Consider the following 21230-nt stretch of genomic DNA (forward strand, 5'->3'; position numbering starts at 1 on the left):
TAAAATGCTGGCTTTAAGATTGATCTATATTGATATATCTCTACCTTAACTAAATTACCCTTCAATGTTAATCATCTTCAGTCTTTGTAAAGTCAGAATTTAATAATAAATTTTTTCGTTAGCATTTTTCAATCAACATTTTTATGTTAACCACACAAATTTTCTTTAAGTGGTGAATTATTATACTTTGGGTTTTCTGATAATAAATCATTGTATTCTTGGAATAAATTTTACTTAGTCATGTTGTATTATTGTCTTAATGTACCTCTGTTCTCTATGTTTATATTTTATTTAGGATTTTTGCACTGACATTGTTTCTTTTTCTTTTCTGTGCCAGTTCTGGTGCTTGAACTCTAGGCCAAGACACTGCCTGTTAACTTTTACCCTGAAGCAAGTGCTCTGCCATTTGAGCTGCAACTCTGCTTCTGGCTTTTTGATGTCTAATTGGAAGTTTCCTGCCCAATCTGGCTTTGAACCATGATCCTCAGATCTCAGCCTTTAAAGTAGCTAGGATTACAGGCATGACATCAGTGCTTAGCTTGTATGAATTGGTCAACAATTTTCTTATTTTGTACAATCTTAAAGTCATTTAAATATCAAATTTATAGTTGATTTATGTAAAGAATTTTGAAACCAAATGAATAAATAAATGCATTTTATTAAATTACCCAGTCTCAGGTACTCTGTTTCAGCAAACAAAATACTCTATAATGACATGATAGGTTTTTCTGGTATGGTGAGCCCTACCTTGAGTCATTTCTTTAGATGAAATACCTAGGATCCCATCTGGAGCTACTTCATTAAGATCCACCATGAATAACAAAAGACACTTTAGTCAGTTGAGAGTTGTAGTTAAGTTGTTAAATTGAGGTCTTTTTTAAAAAGTGTGCTTATAGCTATACTTTTCCCTCTTACTACTGATTTTACTTCATCTCATAAGTTTCATATTTTTGTGCCAGTACTCTGGCTTGAACTTGAAGCCTGGGTGCTGTCCCTTATCTTTTTTTGCTCAAGGCTAAGGCTCTACAGTTGAGCCACAAGTCTACTTTTAGCTCTTTTGCTGGTTAACTGTAGATAAGAGTCTCATGGACTTTCTTGTCTGGACTCTTGAATAGCTAGGATTACAAGTGCAAGCAACCAGTGCTGGGGATATTTTGTATTTTCATTTGTCTCAAGGTGTTTTCTGATTTCATTATGATTTCTTTTTCTTTTCACTTTTTAGCTTGAAACACATTCTCATGATATAGCGCGGGCAGGCTGGCCTCAAATTTGTCATTCTCTAGCCTCAGGCTGGTATTACATGTGTGGAACCACATCAGACCCCCTTGTGATTTCTTCTTTCACCCATTGTTTGTTCAGAAGTGTCAATTGCCCTATATTTGTGAATTTTTCAGATTTTCTTCTGCTACTGATTAATACTTTTATCCCATTATGATTGGGAGAGTTATTTTCCATGATTTTAATCTTTTTAAGAGATTTTTTTGTGGCTTAACATATAGTTTATCATGAAAATGCTTTATTTTAATAGCTATAGCAATACCACACACCCATTAAGAGACTTTATGCTGAAAGTACAGAACCTTGGTGTCATTTGTTGTTATAAATTGATATATATTAAGGATGTTTTGATTTCAACTAATTGTTAGTGGCTGATTAGAAGAGGGTTAATAATAATTAGCTAGTAATTTAAAAAGACATATGTAGAAATGGTAAAATGGTAAAGAAATCATTAATATTACTTATACTTTTATAATATTAATTATAAGCTTCACCATTTTAACAGATTCTAATTTTTAGAGTTATGTGCATATATATTTTCAGATTTTTTTCTTTTTTGTGCCAGTCCTGGGGCTTGAACTGAAGGCCTGGGCACTGACCTGTGCTTCTTTGATCAGGGCTACCACTCTGCCACATGAGCCACTGCTTCACTTCCTGCTTTTATGGTGATTAACTTGAGATGAGAGTCTCATGGACTTTCCTGCCTAGGCTGGCTGTAACATGTAATCCTCAGATCTCAGACTCTTGATTAGCTAGGATTATAGGCATGAACCACCAGTACCTGGCAACAGTTTAGATTTTAAGAAACCATTACAAATATTGTTGGCTATGATGTCATGATTATGTTAGAAAGAAAGCTTACCACTTGTCTATTAGAGTTAATACTGAAATCATTACTATGAACTATTACGATTATTTAGGATTTTAAGATTACAAAAGAGGGGCTGGGAAGGTGGCTCAGTGGTAGAGCGCTTGCCTTGCATGTATGAGGCCCTGGGTTTGATTCCTCAGCACCACATAAGCACAAATTTTAAAAAAAAGCTGGAAGTGGTGCTGTGGCTCAAGTGGTAGAGTGCTAACCTTGAGCTGAAGAGCTGAGGGACAGCGTCCAGGCCCAGAGTTCAGGCCCCACGACCAGACCCCCCCCAAAAAAAAAAAAAAGATTACAAAAGAATTTATTGTGACAAATGTCTTTAACAAATGTCTTATTTTGGTGTTGAGTTACAGATAAAATTTGCCTTGATTCTCAGAAATATTTCATGTACACTTGAGAAGAAGTTGTATTTTTTATTGGATGGAATATATTACAATTATCTGTTAGGTTGATTGTTACCTAGTGTTGTTCAAGTCTTTTTTCCTCACTGGTCTTCTATATATATGGTCTTTTCAGTATTGAAAACAGCATATTGAAGCCATCTGTTGTGATAGAACTACTTTTCCTTCCATTCTGTCAAATTTTGCTTCATTTTTTTGGTCAATGTTATTTGGTTTATGTGTGTTTTCATTTGTTATATCTTCTTGATTACCCTTTTGTTAGTAATGCTCTTTTAGCAGATTTTTTTACCTTAATGTCTATTTTATTTTTTACCAGTATAGTAATCATAGATCTCTTTTGGATCGTTTGTATGAAATGCCTTTTTTATTCTATGTTTCTGTTTGTGTCTTTGGACCAAAAATCAATTTCTGAAACACTAAGAGCTTTACAAAAAGGAAGAAAGCAAAACAACAGATTTTTTTAACCCAGACACCTTTGCTAATATTTAAAATTTGGCTCTGTGATGGATTACTCCTTTAACACTAAGCCACACTTGCATGGAGTCTATGCGTTAGCTTGAAGTTAGAGCTTAGCCTCTCCTCATGTTACTTGTGACTGTGTCTTATCCAGGACATGGATATGGCTTTGTAAGTTTCCCTGCACATAAATATTTCTGTATTTCCTAATTTCCCAAAGATTCTTCTCAGCAAATGACTATAGTCATTCGGCTCTGTGGCCACCTGCCATCTTTTGCCCAGGCCTTGCAATCGTATAGAGAAATCTCCATGGCTTTTCATGTTCACTTCTTTCCCACATCCTCTAAAATAGACAAGAACTTTGCACTGAGCCTTCTGGCAGCCTCCACACAGATTAGTACAAACACACATTCATTTATGAATAAGGTCTGCTCTGCTTTCCTGTCTTTAAGTTGCCTTTTTCTTGCTTTTATCTTTTTGTTAATTGTGAAAATACTGTACAGAGAGGTTACAATTACATGGGCAAGATAATGAGTACATTTCTTATCAAGCATTGTTGCCTCCTCCTTTGTTTCCCCTTCTCATTCCTTCCCATCTCCCCCCTCCTCCCCACCTCTCCTTGCTTTTATCTTTGTATGTTTTCTACAAACCTGTATATTTTTTTTTTAGATTAAAGATCTTTAATGCAAAGCACTGGTGGCTCATGCCTATTATCCTAGCTACTCTGGAGGCTGAGATCGGAGGATTGTGGCTCAAAGCCAGCTTGGCAAAAAGTCTGCAACATTCCCAGCAAAGCCACATGCTAGTGGCTTATACCTGTAATCCTACCTACTAAGGAGGCTGACATCTGAGGACAATGGTTCAAAGCCAACCCAGGCAGGAAAGCCTCTGAGACTCTTTATCTCCAATTAACCACCAGAAAACCAGAAGTGGAGTTGTGGCTCAAAGTGGTAGAGCACTAGCCTTGAGTGAAAAAGTGAAGGGGTAGCACCCAGGCCTGAGTTCCAGCCCCATGACTAACAAAAAATCAGGATTGCTATTAGTTCACACTGTGGGAAATAAACTTTGGGAGCAAAGCAGAGCCAGGGAATGCTCATGAGAGTTGGTCCAGGTATCCTGGCCACTCATTTCCTTTTGTAGTCATGCTATCTCACAGCCTTGTGTGAACAAATACAAAAGTGGTACTCTCTGGACTTGGAAATTGAACTATACAACATGTGCATGGGGATGGGAGGGAAAAACAGATAGAAAGCATAGGAAGGGGTAGCATTATCCAGAAAGAAATGTACTCATTACCTGACTTATATAACTATAACTCCTCTGTACATCACCTTTATGATAACAATTTAAAATTTTTTAATTAAAAAAAATCACCACGAAGGCAATGACATGCACCAGCCACCCAGGGCTGTGGCACAAACCTGTATTTTTTTCTAGAGTTTTGTCAAAGTTGACTCTAACGATTTGTTTGTGCTTTTTTATGATGCTGGCATTTGAACTCAGGGACACGTGCTTGCTACGCTAGAGCTCTACTAATTGAGCCATTCTTCCAGCCCTGCTTTTATGCTGGTTATTCTTTTTTTTGGGGGGGGTGTCCAGTTGTGGGGCCTAAACTCTGGGCCTGGGCGCTGTCCCTCAGCTCTTCAGCTCAAGGCCAGCACTCTACCAATTGAGCCACAGCACCACTTCGGCTTTTTTCTTTTTGCTTATGTGGTACTGAGGAATCGAGCCCAGGGCCTCAGGCATGCAAGGCAAGCGCTCTACCACTGAGCCACCTTCCCAGCCCCTATGCTGATTATTCTTGAGTTAGGTTCTTATACAGGTGCAAACACATCTAAGCCCAGATCCATCTACTTGAGACTTACTGATGCTGCTGGGATCACAGGCTCACACCACCTGGTTCAGCTTCGCTATGGAAAGGTGGAATCTGACTAAACTTTTCTGCCTTGGCTGGCTTGTGATCTTCCTCAGCCTCCTGTGTATCCTGTAGTGACCAGTGCGCACCTCTGTGCCCAGCTATAGGTTCAGAAAAGCTCTGGAGAACGTTTCTGCCCAGGCTGATATCAAGCTCTGATCCCTTCATTTTCAGTCTTTCAAGTGGCTGGGATTACAGGTGTGAGGCACCAGCACCTGGCTTCTTTTAAAAATGTTCCCATGGGAAGGTGAAAGCTTGGAGTAGACTACTTTAGCATTTTGTTGTTTGTTGTGGGAGTAATTATTTTTGTCACCTATTTTTTTTTATCAGTACTGGGGTTTGAAATAAGGGCCTTGTGCTTGATCGACAAGCATTCCACTACCTGAGCCATGTGCCAGTCCCCTGATTTTTTTGTCTTTGTAGTGTTGGGGATAGAACCCAAGGTCTAGAAGGTGCTTAGGTAAGTTCTCTAAGCAAGCTGCTTCAGGCCCCAGTCATTAAAAGTTTTCTCATTTTCCACTGTCCACAAAGAAACTTTGAAAGTGCATTATATCTTTCTATTTTTGTCTGAGGACAGGATTAGGGGTTGGAGTGGTGGGCATGATTCTTTGTTTTTGTTTTATTTTGTTTTTTGGGTCCGGTCATGGGGCCTGAACTCTGGGCCGTGGCACTGTCCCTCAGCTTTCCAGCTCAAGGCTAGCGCTCTACCACTTGAGACACAGCACCACTTCCGGCTTTTTTCTTTTTGCTTATGTGGTGCTGAGGAATCGAACCCAGGGCCTCATGCATGCAAGGCAAGCACTCTACCACTGAGCCACCTTCCCAGCCCCTGATTCTTTGTTTAAGAGCACTATGCTTGACAGTGAGGTGGTACCACATCCTTCATGGATGACTTTTCCTTCTGGCACGTTCAAGAGAGACTGTATGATCTGCTTTGTTTTTGTTCTAGTCATTTTTGTCATAGGTGAGCCTAAATTTTCCCCTCTGAAATTTTCCTGCCATAACCATTTTTTCCCTTAGCAGTGATGCTTTTTTTTTTTTTTTTATAAACCTCACCTTGGGTCCTGAACCTCTTTCCACCTGGTTCTCTGTTATATCTGTCCAGTTTTTCAGTACTTTCATATTTATGGATGGAAAGCAGTGGGATACTTCTAAGCATGAATTTTGTTTACCCTCAGTCTCTCCATTCCCTTCTCTTTAGTATTTTCTTTCTTATATTCTAGACACATTTGTGGCAAGACTTTGGAAGGTAGCTAAGCTAGAATTTGGTATTTTTTACACCTAAATAAAGTGTAGGCTTTAATAATAAAGTAACAATATTGCTTTGTTAATTGTAATAAATATAACACACCATTATGTGATGTAAATAATAAAGGTGCAGGGGTCATGGTAACTTTGTACAATCTTCATAGCTCTTTCTAAATCTTAGACTGCTCCAAAAATAGTTCCAAAAAATAGTCCCTTGAAAAAGAATGTGGGATACGTTATTTCATTTGTGCAAAGTTCTCAAAGTAGCCAAACTGGAGGGGGAGCAAACTTTAGTGGTGGTCAGAGGTTTGACATGGTGAAGGGAAGAAGGGTGGTTAGCAAAGATATCTTTTTGCGGCAATGATGCAGTTGAATATTTTGACTGCTGTGGCAGTTACACAAGGCCATACATGTGACCAAATTGTGTATAAATCACAGGCACAGCCACAGACAGGCATGGAATGAGTTGTACACACAACCGAGTGGATCTAAATAAACTCAGTGGGTTGCGCCAATGTCAGTTCCATGTTGTGGATGCCACACTGTGACTGTGAAGTGCTGGTATGAGGGAGAACAGTTGGGAGGGTGCTGCACAAGACTTCCTCCAATATTCCTTTGCAACCTTCTCTGAATCGATAATTGTTTCAAAATAAAAGTTCCAGAAGTCTTTGGAAAACTGAAAAAAAATTTTTTTTTTCCTTGAAGTTCTTGGGGATTGAATCTAGGGCTTCAAACATGTAGGCAACCACTCTACCAATTGCACTCACCAGCCCTTTTATTTTTATTTTATTTTACATTCAGCTACTCACTAACTTTGCCTGGGCTAGAGATCAACTCTTCAATCTACCTCCCAACTAGCTGAAAGTGAAGATAAACTGAAGACATCCATTGTCTACTAGCTTAGTGAATTATATTGTCAAGGATATCCTGCTGAAGTTTGACACTGTGTGGTTTCACTGTTTTCTTCCCACCTTTCCCAACAAAGAACTGGGATGATTGTTTTGAGGGTGGGGAAATGGGGTATTTTGGAGATTGAAGCATTGCTTTCTAAAATGAGCAGTGTGTGTCTTGGGTGTGTGACTGGTGTTAGAATTCTCAGGGGCAAGGGTGGCTTGGATTTTTCTAAGCACGAATTTTGTTTACCCTCAGTCTCTCCATTCCCCTCTCTTCAGTATTTTCTATCTTTCTTATATTCTAGACATATTTGTGGCAAGACTTTGGGAGATAGCTAAGCTAGAATTTGGTATTTGTTTTTTACTTATAGGTAATTAGATATTTATTCAATGTCTGCTTTGTAAAGTACATTATACTGAAGATACTGGTTACATGTGGTTTAGTGTATTCTGTGCATTAATCTGTATAGTTTCTTGGAGGATATATGAAGAGATATAAATTTATATGCATGCAGTTATTCTACATTATCTGCAAAAGCCTTTCTTAAATAATAAAATATAGTATACATACAGGAAAAATGGACCCTGCATTTTGATAAACACAGTTGCACAATGACCACTACAATAGTGAAGGACATAAATGAATTCGGTCACCACCCAAGGGGTTCCATTTGGAATCAGCCCCTCACTGCCCCTTCTCTCCTAATCACCTTGAATGTTGTCAGACTACACTTTTCCCTTTCACATAATGTTACATAAATGGAATGAGACAGCAACTAGTCTTCCCAGACTGGCTTATTTTATTTGGCATAGTATATTTGAAGCTAATCTATGTGTTAGGCTACACAGATGAAGTTCATATGGTGTTAGTTCTTTCTTTTTTAAATGTGCTTGTCCTGGGGCTTGGACTCAGGGCCTTGACACTGTCCCTGATCTGCTTTCGAAGACTAGTGCTATACCTCTTGAGCCATAGCTCTACCTCTAGCTTTTTGGTTGTTAATTGAAGATAGTAATCTCACAGACTTTTGTACCTTGGCTGGCTTTGAACTGTAATCCTCAGATCTTAGCCTCCCAAGTAGCTAGAATTATAGGAATGAACCACTGGGGCCTGGCTAGTTCTATCATTTTTATGGTTGAGTAGTATTACAATTTATAGATTCTAGGTTGCTTCTCAATTCATTGGCTGAAAAGCACTTAGTTTACTTCTAGGGTTTTTTTTTTATTAGAAATAGAGCTGTTTGATGGTGACTCACATCTGTGACCCTAGCTCAGGAACATGGTTTGAAGACAGCCCAGGCAGGAAAGTCTTCATCTTCAATTAACCATAAAAAGCTGGAAGTGGAGCTGTGTTCAAGTGCTAGAGCACTAGCTTTGAGCAAAATAGCTCATGCCCAGAGCCCAGGCCCTGAGCAAGCCCCAGGACCAGCACCAAAAAGAAAGAGAAAGAAAAAGATCAGCTAGAATGTGGTGCTATCTATTGCTGGTAGAGTACTTGCCCAGCATGGATTTGATTTGGAGATAGATACAGATATAGATATAGATATAGATATAGATATAGATGCATACACATCTTCTATATAAATGTTCATTTGTAGGTTTGGGGGTTTGCATGATTTTTATTTCACTGGAGGGAAAATACATGGAAGTAGGTTAGCAAGATTGTTTGGTAATATATTCTTAACTTCACAAATAACTGGAAAACCATCTCCAAAGAGCCTGTGTTGTTTTTGCATCCCTACCTGTGTCCAGAGGCCTAATGGCTCCACATAAATATCAACATTTGGTACTATCAGTCCCACCCCCATTCTGGTAGGTGTGCAGGGGTACTTCATTATGGCTTTAATTTGTGCTCTCATGACTGATACTATACAGATTTTTATGTATTTATTTGCCATTTGTATATCTTCATTGAAGTATTTATCTTTGCCCCATTTTTTTTAGTTTTGTTAATTCTCCCCCCCCCCCCCGCCCTGCTTTTTGGTTCTGGTCCTGAGGCTTGAACTCAGGACTGGGTTCTGACTCTGAGGATGTTTTGTTCAACAGTACTATTCTACCATTTGAGCCACAGCTCCACTACCAGCGTTTTTGGTAGTTAATAGGAGGTATGAGTCTCATGGACTTACCTGCCCATGCTAGCTTTGAATTTTGATCCTCATATCTCAGCCTCATGAGTAGCTAGGATTACAGGCATGAGCCACTGGTGCCCAACTTTGTTAGTTCTTATTGTATTCTCAATATAAGGTCTTTGTCAGATGTTTAATTTATAAATATTTTCTTTCACTCCATGTTGTGTATGTGCATTTGTGTGTGTGTGTGAGAGAGTGCCTGCGTTCGCGTGCACTCGTGTACATGCAAACACATGCGTGCACGCGCTGATCCTAGGGCTTGAACTCAGGGCCTAGGCACTGTTCCTGAGCTTTTTTGCTCAAGGCTAGCACTGAACCACTTGAGCCACCGCTCCACTTCAGCTATTTTGGGGGTTAATCGGAGATAAGAATCTTGTGGACTTTCCTGCCTTGGCTGGCTTTGAACTATGATCCTCAGATCTCAGACTCCTAGCTACTCAGCTAGGATTACAGGTGTGAACCACTGGTACCTGGCTTCATGTCTTGTCCTTTTAATCTCTAACTTGACCACACAAATTTTAGTATCACATCTATAAAATATTTGACCAGCTGGGCGCCGGTGGCTCACGCGTGTAATCCTAGCTACAGCCTGTGCAGGAAAGTCCATGAAACTCTTACCTCCAATAAAAACTACTAAAAAACCAGAAGTGGCGCTGTGGCTCCAGCGGTAGAACACTCACCTTGAGCTGAAAAGCACAGGGTCAGAGCCCAAGTCCAGAGTTCAAGCCCCATGACCGACCTACCAAAAAAAAAAATATTTGACCAACACAAGGTTTAAAAACTCTAGATATAGGGCTGGGAAGGTGGCTCAGTGGTAGAGCGCTTGCCTTGCATGCCTGAGGCCCTGGGTTCAATTCCTCAGCACCACATAAGCATAAAGAAAAAACCCGGAAGTGGTGCTGTGGCTCAAGTGGTACAGCGCTAGCCTTGAGCTGAAGAGCTGAGGGACAGCGCCCAGGCCCAGAGTTCAGACCCCACTACCGGACCACCAAAAAAAAAAAAAAAAAAACTCTAGTTATATTATATAGGCTTAGGCTTTACATTTAATTCTGTGATCCATTTTGAGTTAATTTTATGTATGTTAGAGGTACTAATTGAAGGTAATTTATGATATCAAATTGTTTGAGAGTTACTTGTCAAAATAGGAACTATCATTTTCAATTGATGTTGTTTATACACACACACATACACTCACACACACACATTATTTTTTCTGCTAGTACTGGGGCTTGAACTCAGGAACCTTGTACCCTCTTGGCCTTTTTCTTTGAAGCTCACAACTTTGGATATACTTATTTGAATCAATCTTCCAGCCTGTTTTTTTGTGCACCATCACTGGCTTTTATGCCTTGACTGGCTTCAAACAACGATCTTTATATCTCAGCCTCCTAAGTAGCTGGGATTATAGGCACAAGCCACTGGTGTCTGACAGAATTATTTCCCCAGTGGTAAAGTTCCAACTTAGGGATATATATATATATATATATATATATATATATATATATATATAGTTATAGTTATAGTTATAGTTATAGTTATAGTTATAGTTATAGTTAGGATTCTACCATTGAGCTATATCCTTACCTCTGTTGAAAATAAAATTTATGAATACATTTAAGTATAACATATATAAAGTGCACAGTTTTATACTATACAGCTTGGTAAGTTATCACAATGTGAACATACTCTATAGCTATCACATAGGGTAAAATATAGAACACAATCAGTACCTCAGAATACCTCCACCATGACCTATCCCTAAATCATTGCCATTCACAGAAGTAATCGCTATCCTGGCTTCTAACGACATGGATTAACCATATCTCTTTGTTCTCTTACTCTATATAAATAGAAACATGCAGTATATTTAGTTTTTTGGCATTTTTCTCATTTAGTACAGTCTGTTATGTATGTACAAAACAGTTCTCTGGATGGCTTTAAACTAATGCCCTCACTTCTTACTCTTTTCACTTGTAGCTTATGTATATATTTATTTATTTACTTATTTCTTTTTGTAGCCCAGTCTGACCTCTAACTTGTGATCCTCCTGCCTCTGATTCCTGGAATTACAGGTGTGTATCATTAATAACACATTTTTTTTCAGCTAGAAATCAAAAGTCTTGAGCATGCCAGGCAATACGTACTCTGCTAAGCTATTTTTCCCAGCCATCACTTGTAGTTGTTAGGGATAGCTGATACAAGGAATATAATAGCCTAAGAAGGAATCTGGTCAGAATTGCTTGAGCTCTGTTTTAGTCCTCCCATAAAAACAAGATTTCCTTCAGGGGTCCATTTGGTCCCTAGGTATAAAACATCATGTGATGGACTGCCTTCCATGGCCTGCTCAATTATGTTGGAGAGTAATGTGCAGCACTCAAAGATGAGACACTTATTTCCCCTGAGCAGCTTTTCTGAGTCTTGGGACGCCAACTCCCAAAGATTCCTGGCTTGGCTTGGCTTTTGCTGTCTTTTGTCACTTCGTGCCACTTGTATGCATAGGTGCTGTGTTCCACCTAACTCAGACAAATTGAACTACCCTAGTAAATAGAGAAACTACTTCATACATGGACTTGGAGATCATTTATTTTCATCACTACACAGAATTCCAGTGTAGGTGTTCACCTAGGAGAATTGCTGGGTCACATCATGTGAAAATCAGCAGCTCAGTAAATAACCCCAAGTGTTCCCCAAAGTGACTAGACTAGGCTACATCCCTTCTAATGATACAGAGTTGTCATTTTAGTATACCACTCTGATGTATTTAGGCTATTTAATTATAAACTTCCTGGCAGGTGCTTGCAATATCTCTGTGTGGCTTGCATGTTCATTTACTTGCCTGCTCACATGGAGTACTTTTCAGTTCACTTGAGAGCTGAAGGCAAGTACATGAGCATAGATCATTTGGTTTTTCTTTTTAGTAGAATTCTCCTTACGTCTTGTCCATTGTTCTTATTCTTTGTATGTTTATTATTGATTCAAAGGAAATATCTAACAGATTCCAGATAAGATCCCTTTATTACTCATGACTATGGAACATCATTTCCTCATCTGAGCCTTGCCTTTTCACTGCCATACTTTTTGTGCATTTATGCCAATACTGGGCTGGAACCCAGAGCCTTGGCACTGTCTCTTAGTTTTTTCACTTAAGGCTAGTGCTATAACACTTGAGTCAGCGTTCCATTTCTGGGGTTTTAGTGGTTAATTAAGATAAGGGTCTCTCTGACTTTTCCTGCCCTGGGCTGACACTGAATCATGATCCTCAGATCTTACTTAGCCTCAGAGTATCTAGGATTACAGGCATGAGCTACTGGCACCTTCCTTCACTGCCATACATTTAATCTAACACAAGTCTTCATTTATGAGAGCTATTTTCATGTCTTGTTTTAGCATTTGCCCTCTATCCTAAGCTTATGAAAACATTTTCTCTATTGTTGACTTGTCTTGCTAAATCCATAGCTAGAATTGCCTCAAAACTGGCAGGAGAAATTCTCACGAGGGACCACCCCAAATCACCCGGACATAGAGTCTGCAGGGTTTCCAAAGAAAGAAGCTGAATATCAGGTGACCCACCCTAAGTTTATCAGAAAAACTTGGAGTGGGCTGCAATATCCTTCCAAGGGTTGATGAAAAGGGTATGCTCACAGGGAATTCCCAGTTAGGGTGACAGGGTATAGAGTTTATATGCAGATTTACAAAATTTGGGTCCAAAGTCAGATCCTTTGGGTCTGTGTTTTGGACAGCACCCAAAACACCTTTACTAGTGCTTTAGGTTGCTTATGGCTCCAGCTTGAGCTCAGGGGTGCACCTGGCTGAGTCACAGAATAGTCAATACACTCAGATTTTCATTCAGGACACAGAAGGCAGGGTGGGTCTGGGCATCCAATAGAATAGGTTTTTTTTTTTTTAATATAGACACTTCATTGTGTTACTCCTCACATTAGAATTTTTCTGTAGTTAATTGTTATGTCTGAAAGGGGTTCAATTTCATATTTGCACATATAGATATCCAGTAATCCATTCACATTTATTAAAAAACGATCCCCATCAAACACAAAAGCACAATGCTTATGTGCATCTGATCATATAAAACAATGTTTATCAAAATGAACTCCAGGGGGCTGGGAAGGTGGCTCAGTGGTAGAGCGCTTGCCTTGCATGCATAAGGCCCTGGGTTTGATTCTTCAGCACCACATAAGCAAAAAAAGAAAAAAGCCAGAAGTGGTGCAGTGGCTCAAGTGGTAGAGTGCTAACCTTGAGCTGAAGAGCTGAGGGACAGCGCCCAGGTCCAGAGTTCAGGCCCCACAACCAGACCAAAAAAAAAAAAGGAACTCCAGAAACTGGAAACAGGAGGATTTATTATTTGTTGCTCTTTCTTTTTGTCTTTTTTTTTTTATCATTTTTCTGTATTTGAGAAGGAAAGAGGGAGCACATAAATGGAGGGACAAAAGGTGAACAAATATAACAGTGGTACTTACTAGGTACTATGTTGAAATGAACTATGCAACAGATGGGTGGAGGTGGGAGGGGAAAACTGGGACAGAGTGAAGGAAGAAGTAACAGTGTCAAAAAGAAATGTATTCTTTACCTGACTTGCATAACTGAAACCCCTCTGTATATCACTTTTATAATAACAAAACATAAATTTTTTTTAAAAAATGAGCTGAGTGCTGGTGGCTCACACCTATAATCCTAGCTACTCAGGAGGCTGAGATCTGAGGATCGAGGTTCAAAGCCAGTCTGGGCAGGAAAGTCTGTGACACTCTTATCTCCAATAAACCACCAGAAAACTGGAAGTGGTGCTGTGGCTCAAAGTGGTATAGCACTAGCACTGAGCAAAAGAGCTCAAGGGACAGTATCCAGGCTCTGAGTTCAAGCCTCATCACCAATCAAAAGAATTATCTTCCTCTCACTGCTTTACTGTGGCCACCTTGTCATGAATCAAATGTCTGCACGTTTGGTTTCTCTTTGTTGTTCTACTGTACTGTTTATCCTTGGGCTAATGTTAATTTATTACTTAGCAGAATAGTTTTTCTCATGCTTGTGATTACTCCACAAAATAGATCATTAACTTGCAATTAATTAGACATCCTGTATTATCACCTTATGTTCTATCTTCATGGCCCTGTGGTCAGCATTTAGAATAAAAGGAATGTGTCATTACAGGAATGAGTAGCATTTGAGGATGTGGCTATGGATTTCACCCAAGAGGAGTGGCAGTATCTGAGCCCTTCACAGAAGACCCTATATAGAGAGGTGAGGCTTGAAACCTGTAGCAACTTTGTCTTTGTGGGTAAGATGGCTTCTCAGATAATTTTACTCTTGATGATTATTGTATTTATTGGTGGCCCTTCCTTCTCAGTTTCCCATTTTTCTTGCCTGAAAAGAAACTCAAAAACCTGGCTAAATGGACAGATTTCACCATTGTGTCAAGGTTTGGGTTCTCTGTGCTGCCTAATCCCAAATTGTAACTTCTGACCTAGGAGTTCTGAAAACCAAGGAGGTATCTGTCATTTCTCATTACCAGAGCAGCAGCTTACAAAACCAGATTGCATCCTCAAACTGGAGGTAGAAGAACTAAGCCCAGCAGATGGGAAAATTTGGAACTTTCCAGGTATGTAGGATTGACATATGCTTTGAGTACATGAGGTCCCAGCCTATCAGTTAGGGGTGAGGGCTTCTTAAAAGCCTAAGAAGAATGTCTTGAAGAGCCTGGCACTAGTGACTTATACCTATTATCCTAGCTACTTGTACGGCATAGATAGGAAGGATTGTGGTTTGAGGCCAGTCTGGACATAATCACAAGACCCCATCTCAGTAGTTGGACACAGTGGCAGATGTCTGTCATCCTAGATACGTGTGAAGTATATAAATAGGTAGGCCAGGGTCCAGGCCCACATGAACATTCACATGAGCCCCTATTCAAAAAATAATGAAGGCAAAGGGATGAAGAGTATGGCTGAAGTGCAAGTGCACAGTTCTGACTTCAATCTTCAGTACCACCAGAAGGGGAAGAAAAGGCTAACTACTCAAGTGGCTGAGATCTGAGGATTATGATTCAAAGCAAGCCCAAAGAAAGAAAGTCCATTAGACTGTTATCTCCAATTTATGCCAGAAAGCCAGAAGTAGAACTGTGACCCAAGTGGTAGAGTGCTAGCCTTGAACAATAAAGGTCAGGGACAGTTCCCAGGCCCTAAGTTCAAACCCCAAAACTAGCACATAAAAAAGCAAGCAGTAGGAAGAGCAGAAAGAACAAGAGGAGGATAAAGAGAAGGAGAGGGGAGGGAGGGATCGATGAAGGGAGAAAAGAAAGAAAGGAATGAAAGAAAAAGAAAGAAAATGCATTAAGGGAAAGGTTGCGGCCCTTTGAAGCCGTTGGAAGACAGTGATGTGAACACCTCAGAATAAGACTGAAACTTACTCCATCCACCCACCTCCACACCAGATCACACTACTTAAATTAGCATTCACTTGCAAGTTTCTATACAGTTCCTTTATATTCAGTATGTGTCTTTTTGTTTTGTTTTGGTTTGGTTTGGTTTGGTTTGGTTGGTTGTGGGGCCTAAAGTCAGGGCCTGGGTCCCTAAGCTTTTTGCTCAAGGCTAGCACTCTACCACTTTAAGCTACAGCTCCATTTCAGTTTTCTGTTGACTGATTTAAAAGTCTCATGGGCTTTCCTGCCTCTAACTGGCTTCAAACCAAGATCCTCAGATCTCAGACTCCTGAGTAGCTAGGATCACAGGTAGGAGCACAAGCTCCTAGCCTGTATATGTCTTTTGAATGCTAATATTCCCTGACTGTACCTCTTTTATGATTCTCATCTGAAGACAGCCAGGCTCACATTAATAATAGGCCTGGAGTCCAATGCTGTAATTACAGGCTAGTTCTCTGAAACATTCTTCACGTTCAACCTTACATATTCTGGCCCAATTTGCTTTCCTGAAACATGGTCATTTTCTTTTGAGCTATTTCCTTATCTCCATGAGTATCTATATAAAAATACCTTATTGAGATATAATTCACTAATAAAAATTCCGATTTTTAGTTCAGGAATCTTGAGTACATTCTGAGTTTTGTGTCTTCATCATTGCATAACTGTAGAATATTTTATTGTCCTCAAATGAAACCTTTCCCTTTGGTAGTCACTTTCAATTCTTGGTTCCACCACTCCCTGATGAGCACTAATATACTTCTTGTCTCTGTGCTATACTTTTTTGTTTATTGTGGACATTTCATATAAAACATGGCCTTTTCTATCTGGCTTCTATCACTTCTCATATTTGCAAAATTCATCCATGTTGTGGTATGGAACAGCAATTTACTCCTTTTATGGAGGAATAATATACTGTTGTACAAATAGAACACATTTTGCTTATCAATTCATCTGTTGATAAACATTTAGTTATTTTCATCTTTTTGGCTATTGTGAATAATGCTGCTATGTTAGGTTTTGATGATGATGTGTTTCTCATTTCTTTCTTTTTTTTGTCAGTCATTGGGCTTGAACTCAGGGTTTGGGTGCTGTCTCTGAGCTTTTTTTGCTCTAGGCTAGTACTCTACTACTTCAAGCTACAGATCCACTCCTGGTTTTCAGGTAATTAATTGGATAGAAGTTTCATGGACATTCGTGCCCAGGCTGTCTTCAAACTGTGATTCTCATATCTCAGCCTCCTAAGTAGCTAGAATTACAGGAGTGAGACACTTATGCCCAGCCTGTTCTCTTTTCTTTTGGGTAAACATATAATGTTGGAACTGTGCCATATGGTAATTGTATTTAATATATTGAGGAATTGCCAAATTGCATGAATACCTTGTTTGCAAAAATGATAACCCAAGCCAGGCACTGGTGGCTTACACTTGTAATTCTAGCCACTTAAGAAACTGAGATCTGGGTCTGGAAAGATGGCTCAGTGGGAGAGTGCTTGCCTTTCATGCATGAGGCCCTGGTTTGGTTCCTCAGCACCACATAAGCAAAAATAGCTAGAAGTGGCGCTTTGGCTCAGGTGGAAGAGTGCTAACCTTGAGCTGAAGAGCTGAGGGACAGTGCACAGGCCCAGAGTTCAGTTCAGGCTGCACAACCAATGGGGAAATAAAAAGGAGCTGAGATCTGAGGATCGTGGTTCAAAGCCAACCCAGAGAGGAATGTCTATGAGACTGTCATCTCTTCATAAAATTACTTCATAAAAATCTGAAAGTGTAGCTCTGGCTCAAGTGGTACCATTAATTATAAGATATAGCACCATAAAAGAAATATTGCCAAATATAACTATAACATATCATCAATTGTAAGGTACAATTGGATTCAGAGATTTTTCAATGTGAAATTAAAGGTAAGGACTTGCAATTTTGGCTGTCTAAATGAGTAACATAGATGCTCAAATATAATAGAAGTTAAAATTTTTATATAGGAAAATCAGAAAAACTTTTTTTAAATGATTGAACAGGGGTTGGGAATTTGGTTCAGTGGAAAAGCACTTGCCTGGCAAGTACAAGGCCCCTAGTTCAGTCCTATGCTGTGCAAAAAGAGAAGAAGAAGAAGAAAGAAGAAGAAGAAGAAGAAGAAGAAGAAGAAGAAGAAGAAGAAGAAGAAGAAGAAGAAGAAGAAGAAGAAGAAGAAGAAGAAGAAGAAGAAGAAGAAGAAGAAATGGAAAAAAAAGAAAAGAAAAGAAAACGATGGAATGGCCTCTTGAACATTAATCTAGATCTTGAATATATCACAATATGTAGATCAGGGCTATGACTATTGGGTAATTTTATATGAAAAGGAATTTGGAAAACCCTTACAGGAAACACAGGGGCAGAGATTATGGTATTGAAGATTTGTGAGTGCAAGTTTATGTGGAGACACTGTGAACCCAGAATACATAAAGATTTTTAGAGGGTTTTTTTTGAAAGCTAATTTTTTTCTATAATTGATGGAGAATATAGATTAAGGGATATTGTAAGACAAGTTCAGTGGTACACTGTTGCATTTCTTGTTAAGTGGAGGGAGTATAAATCATGTATAGTTTAAAATTCATGTGATAACTGAGATTTGAGTTTGGTGAAGTTCCTAGAGATAAGATAAACATAGAAATAAGAAACCTATAGCTAGATGCCTGAGGCCTATGTCTAGATATTGAGGAAGCTAAGATCAGAGGTTCACACTTTGATGCCAACTTGGGCATAAACTTCAATGAGACTCTCATCTCCAATTAACCACCGAAAAGCTGAAAGTGGGGTTGTGGCTCAAAGTGGTAGATCACTAGCCTTGAACACAAAAACCTCAGGGACAGTGCTGAAGTCTCTGAGTTCAAGCTCCAGAACCATCACACACAAAAATAAAGAAACTGGGATGCCAGTGTAAGATTAAACACATATGCCTGTAAATAGCATTTATTAAGAAATTCTTTTTCTAGGGAAACAGGGGAAAACATACAACAGTGGGACCCATCTGCTGCACTGATCAAAATGAACTAAGCAACTCAATGGCAGCAGCGGGAAGGAGGGAATTAGTGGGAAAGAGGGAACAGTTGACACTAAGCAAAAAGAAAGGAATGTACATATCACCCAATGTGAAAGAAATAACTGTATTGTCAAAGCTCATAGAACTCATAAACTTTATAGACCACAATAGACAATTTGCCACATGAAGATTAGAATGTGTTTGTGACTTTAACTAAGTATCACTATCCCACAATACTGTGAAATTTGTGAAGTTATGTAATCACTTAATCACAATAAATAATTTGCAAAAAAAATTCTTTCTACAGGGACTTGATAAAATAATAGTGTTTTTTTAATTTGTTAGGACATTTCTGGTGGTTAATTGGAGATAAGAGTCTCATGGGAAGTTTCCTGCCTGGGCTGGCTTATACTGTGATCCTCAGATCTCAATCTCCTGTATAACTAGGATTACAGGTGTGAGCCACCAGAGCCCAGCTTGTTAGGATATTTCTAAAGAATATTTATTCTCTAATGTCAAAGTATATAGATGGCTTATTGTACTTCTTTCTAGAAGCCTACCAAGTTGATGATGAACAGACTAAGAAGCAGTATCAGATTGACAAAAATAATTGCCAGTCAATCCAAGTTGGATTCCCTGATGAGGGAATAATTATAATGAAAAGTGATGAATTTGGAAACAGATCTCATCTGAGACCAAGCCTTACTTTTCTAATACATAGACCTCATGAACTTGAATCATTTGGAAATAATATGGTAGATAATTTAGACTTAATAAGTACCAGCTCTGCAGAAACGAAACATGATAATAGATGTGAGATTTTATTCTTTCCTCCTAAGTATGAAAAAACAAATTTTGTGCTGAAACCATATGTATATAAAGAATGCAAGAAAGGCTTTAAGTGTAAGAAAGGTCTTAGCCTTCATCAGAGATTTAAAAATGGAGAGAAGCCCTTTGAATGTACTGCATGTCAGAAAACCTTCAGCAAGAAGTCTCACCTCACTGTACATTGGAGAACTCATACAGGAGAAAAACCCTTTGGATATACTGAATGTGGAAAAGCCTTTATCCAAAAATCTCAACTCATTATACACCTCAGAACTCACACTTAGAGAGACCTTTTGAATGTCCTAAATGTGGCAAAGCCATTCCAGAGAAGTCAACTGTCATTATTCATTACAGGACTCATACTGGAGAAAAGCCTTTTGAATGTAGTGAATGTGGAAAAGCCTTCACTCAAAAATCAAACATCGTCCATCAGAAGATGCACACAGAAGAGAAAATGTGTGAGTGCACTAAATGTGGGGAATCTTTCATGCAGAAACTTGATCTAATTATACACCATAGTACTCACATGGGTAAGAAGTCCCATGAATGTAGTGACTATAAGAAAACTTTCAGTGACAAGTCAACCCTCATTATACATCAGGGAACTCACACTGGAGAGAAGCCTCACAAATGTATTGAGTGTGGGAAATCATTTAATGAGAAATCAACTCTCGTTGTGCACCAGAGGACTCATAGTGGAGAGAAACCCTATGAATGTGATATGTGTGGGAAAACCTTTACTCAGAAGTCAAAGAACTCATTCAGGGGAAAAACCTTTTGAATGTAATGAATGTGAGAAAGCCTTCTCTCAGAAATCCTATCTCATGCTGCATCAAAGAGGACACACAAGTGAGAAGCCGTATGAGTGTAGTGAATGTGAAAAAGCCTTTACCCAGAAGTCCTATCTCATCATACATCAGAGAACACATACTGATGAAAAACCCTATAAATGGGCTGGGAAGGTGGCTCAGTGGTAGAGCGCTTGCCTTGCATGCATGAGGCCCTGGGTTCGATTCCTCAGCACCACATAAGCAAAAAGAAAAAAAGCCGGAAGTGGCGCTGTGGCTCAAGTGGTAGAGCACTAGCTTTGAGCTGAAGAGCTGAGGGACAGCGCCCAGGCCCAGAGTTCAGGCCCACTACTGGACCCCCCCCCCAAAAAAAACCCTATAAATGTAATGAGTGTGACAAAGCCTTTCGGGAAAAGTCAAAGCTCATTATCCATCAGAGAATTCACACTAGAGAGAAACCCTATGAATGTCCTATGTGCTGGAAAGCTTTCTGTCAGAAGTCACAGCTCATAATTCATTGGAGAACACACACAGGAGAGAAGCCCTACGCATGCCCAGAGTGTAGCAAAGCCTTCAGGGAAAAATCTACATTCACTGTACATCAAAGAACTCACACTGGAGAGAAGCTATACAAATGTACAATATGTGGGAAAGCCTTTACCCAAAAATCCAACCTAATAGTACATCAGAAGACCCATACAAGAACGAAGGCCCACTTGAGGGCCCACAACCGCAAGGCATTAGGGAGGAAAAGAAATGTGTTAGTTATGTCAGTTTAATATATTAAAAATACATTCTAGGACCTGGGAATGTGGCTTAGTGGTAGAGTGCTTGCCTAGCATGCATGAAGCCCTGGGTTCGATTCCTCAGTACCACATAAACAGAAAAGGCCGGAAGTGGCACTGTGGCAAAATGGTAGAGTGATAGCATTGAGCACAGAGAGGCTCAGGTACAGTGCCCAGGCAATGAGTTCAAGCCCGA

The 21230-nt window shown here is 39.4% G+C and overlaps 1 protein-coding gene across 1 annotated transcript in view; it reads left to right on the forward strand.

The window, feature by feature from the left end:
* Positions 1 to 21028, forward strand: part of Znf182 (zinc finger protein 182) — a 36779-nt gene extending 15751 nt beyond the window's left edge. Inside the window, 6 exon segments of the mRNA XM_070039377.1 lie at positions 14365 to 14481; positions 14716 to 14802; positions 19186 to 19740; positions 19743 to 20208; positions 20210 to 20397; positions 20619 to 21028. Of these exon segments, the coding sequence (XP_069895478.1) occupies positions 14365 to 14481; positions 14716 to 14802; positions 19186 to 19740; positions 19743 to 20208; positions 20210 to 20397; positions 20619 to 21028 (1823 nt within the window).
* The last annotated feature ends 202 nt before the right edge of the window (positions 21029 to 21230 follow it).

This window comes from Dipodomys merriami, unplaced genomic scaffold (assembly GCF_024711535.1).
Source record: "Dipodomys merriami isolate MVZ:Mamm:240054 unplaced genomic scaffold, mDipMer1.0.p SCAF_3, whole genome shotgun sequence".
NCBI classification, from domain to species: Eukaryota; Metazoa; Chordata; class Mammalia; order Rodentia; family Heteromyidae; genus Dipodomys; species Dipodomys merriami.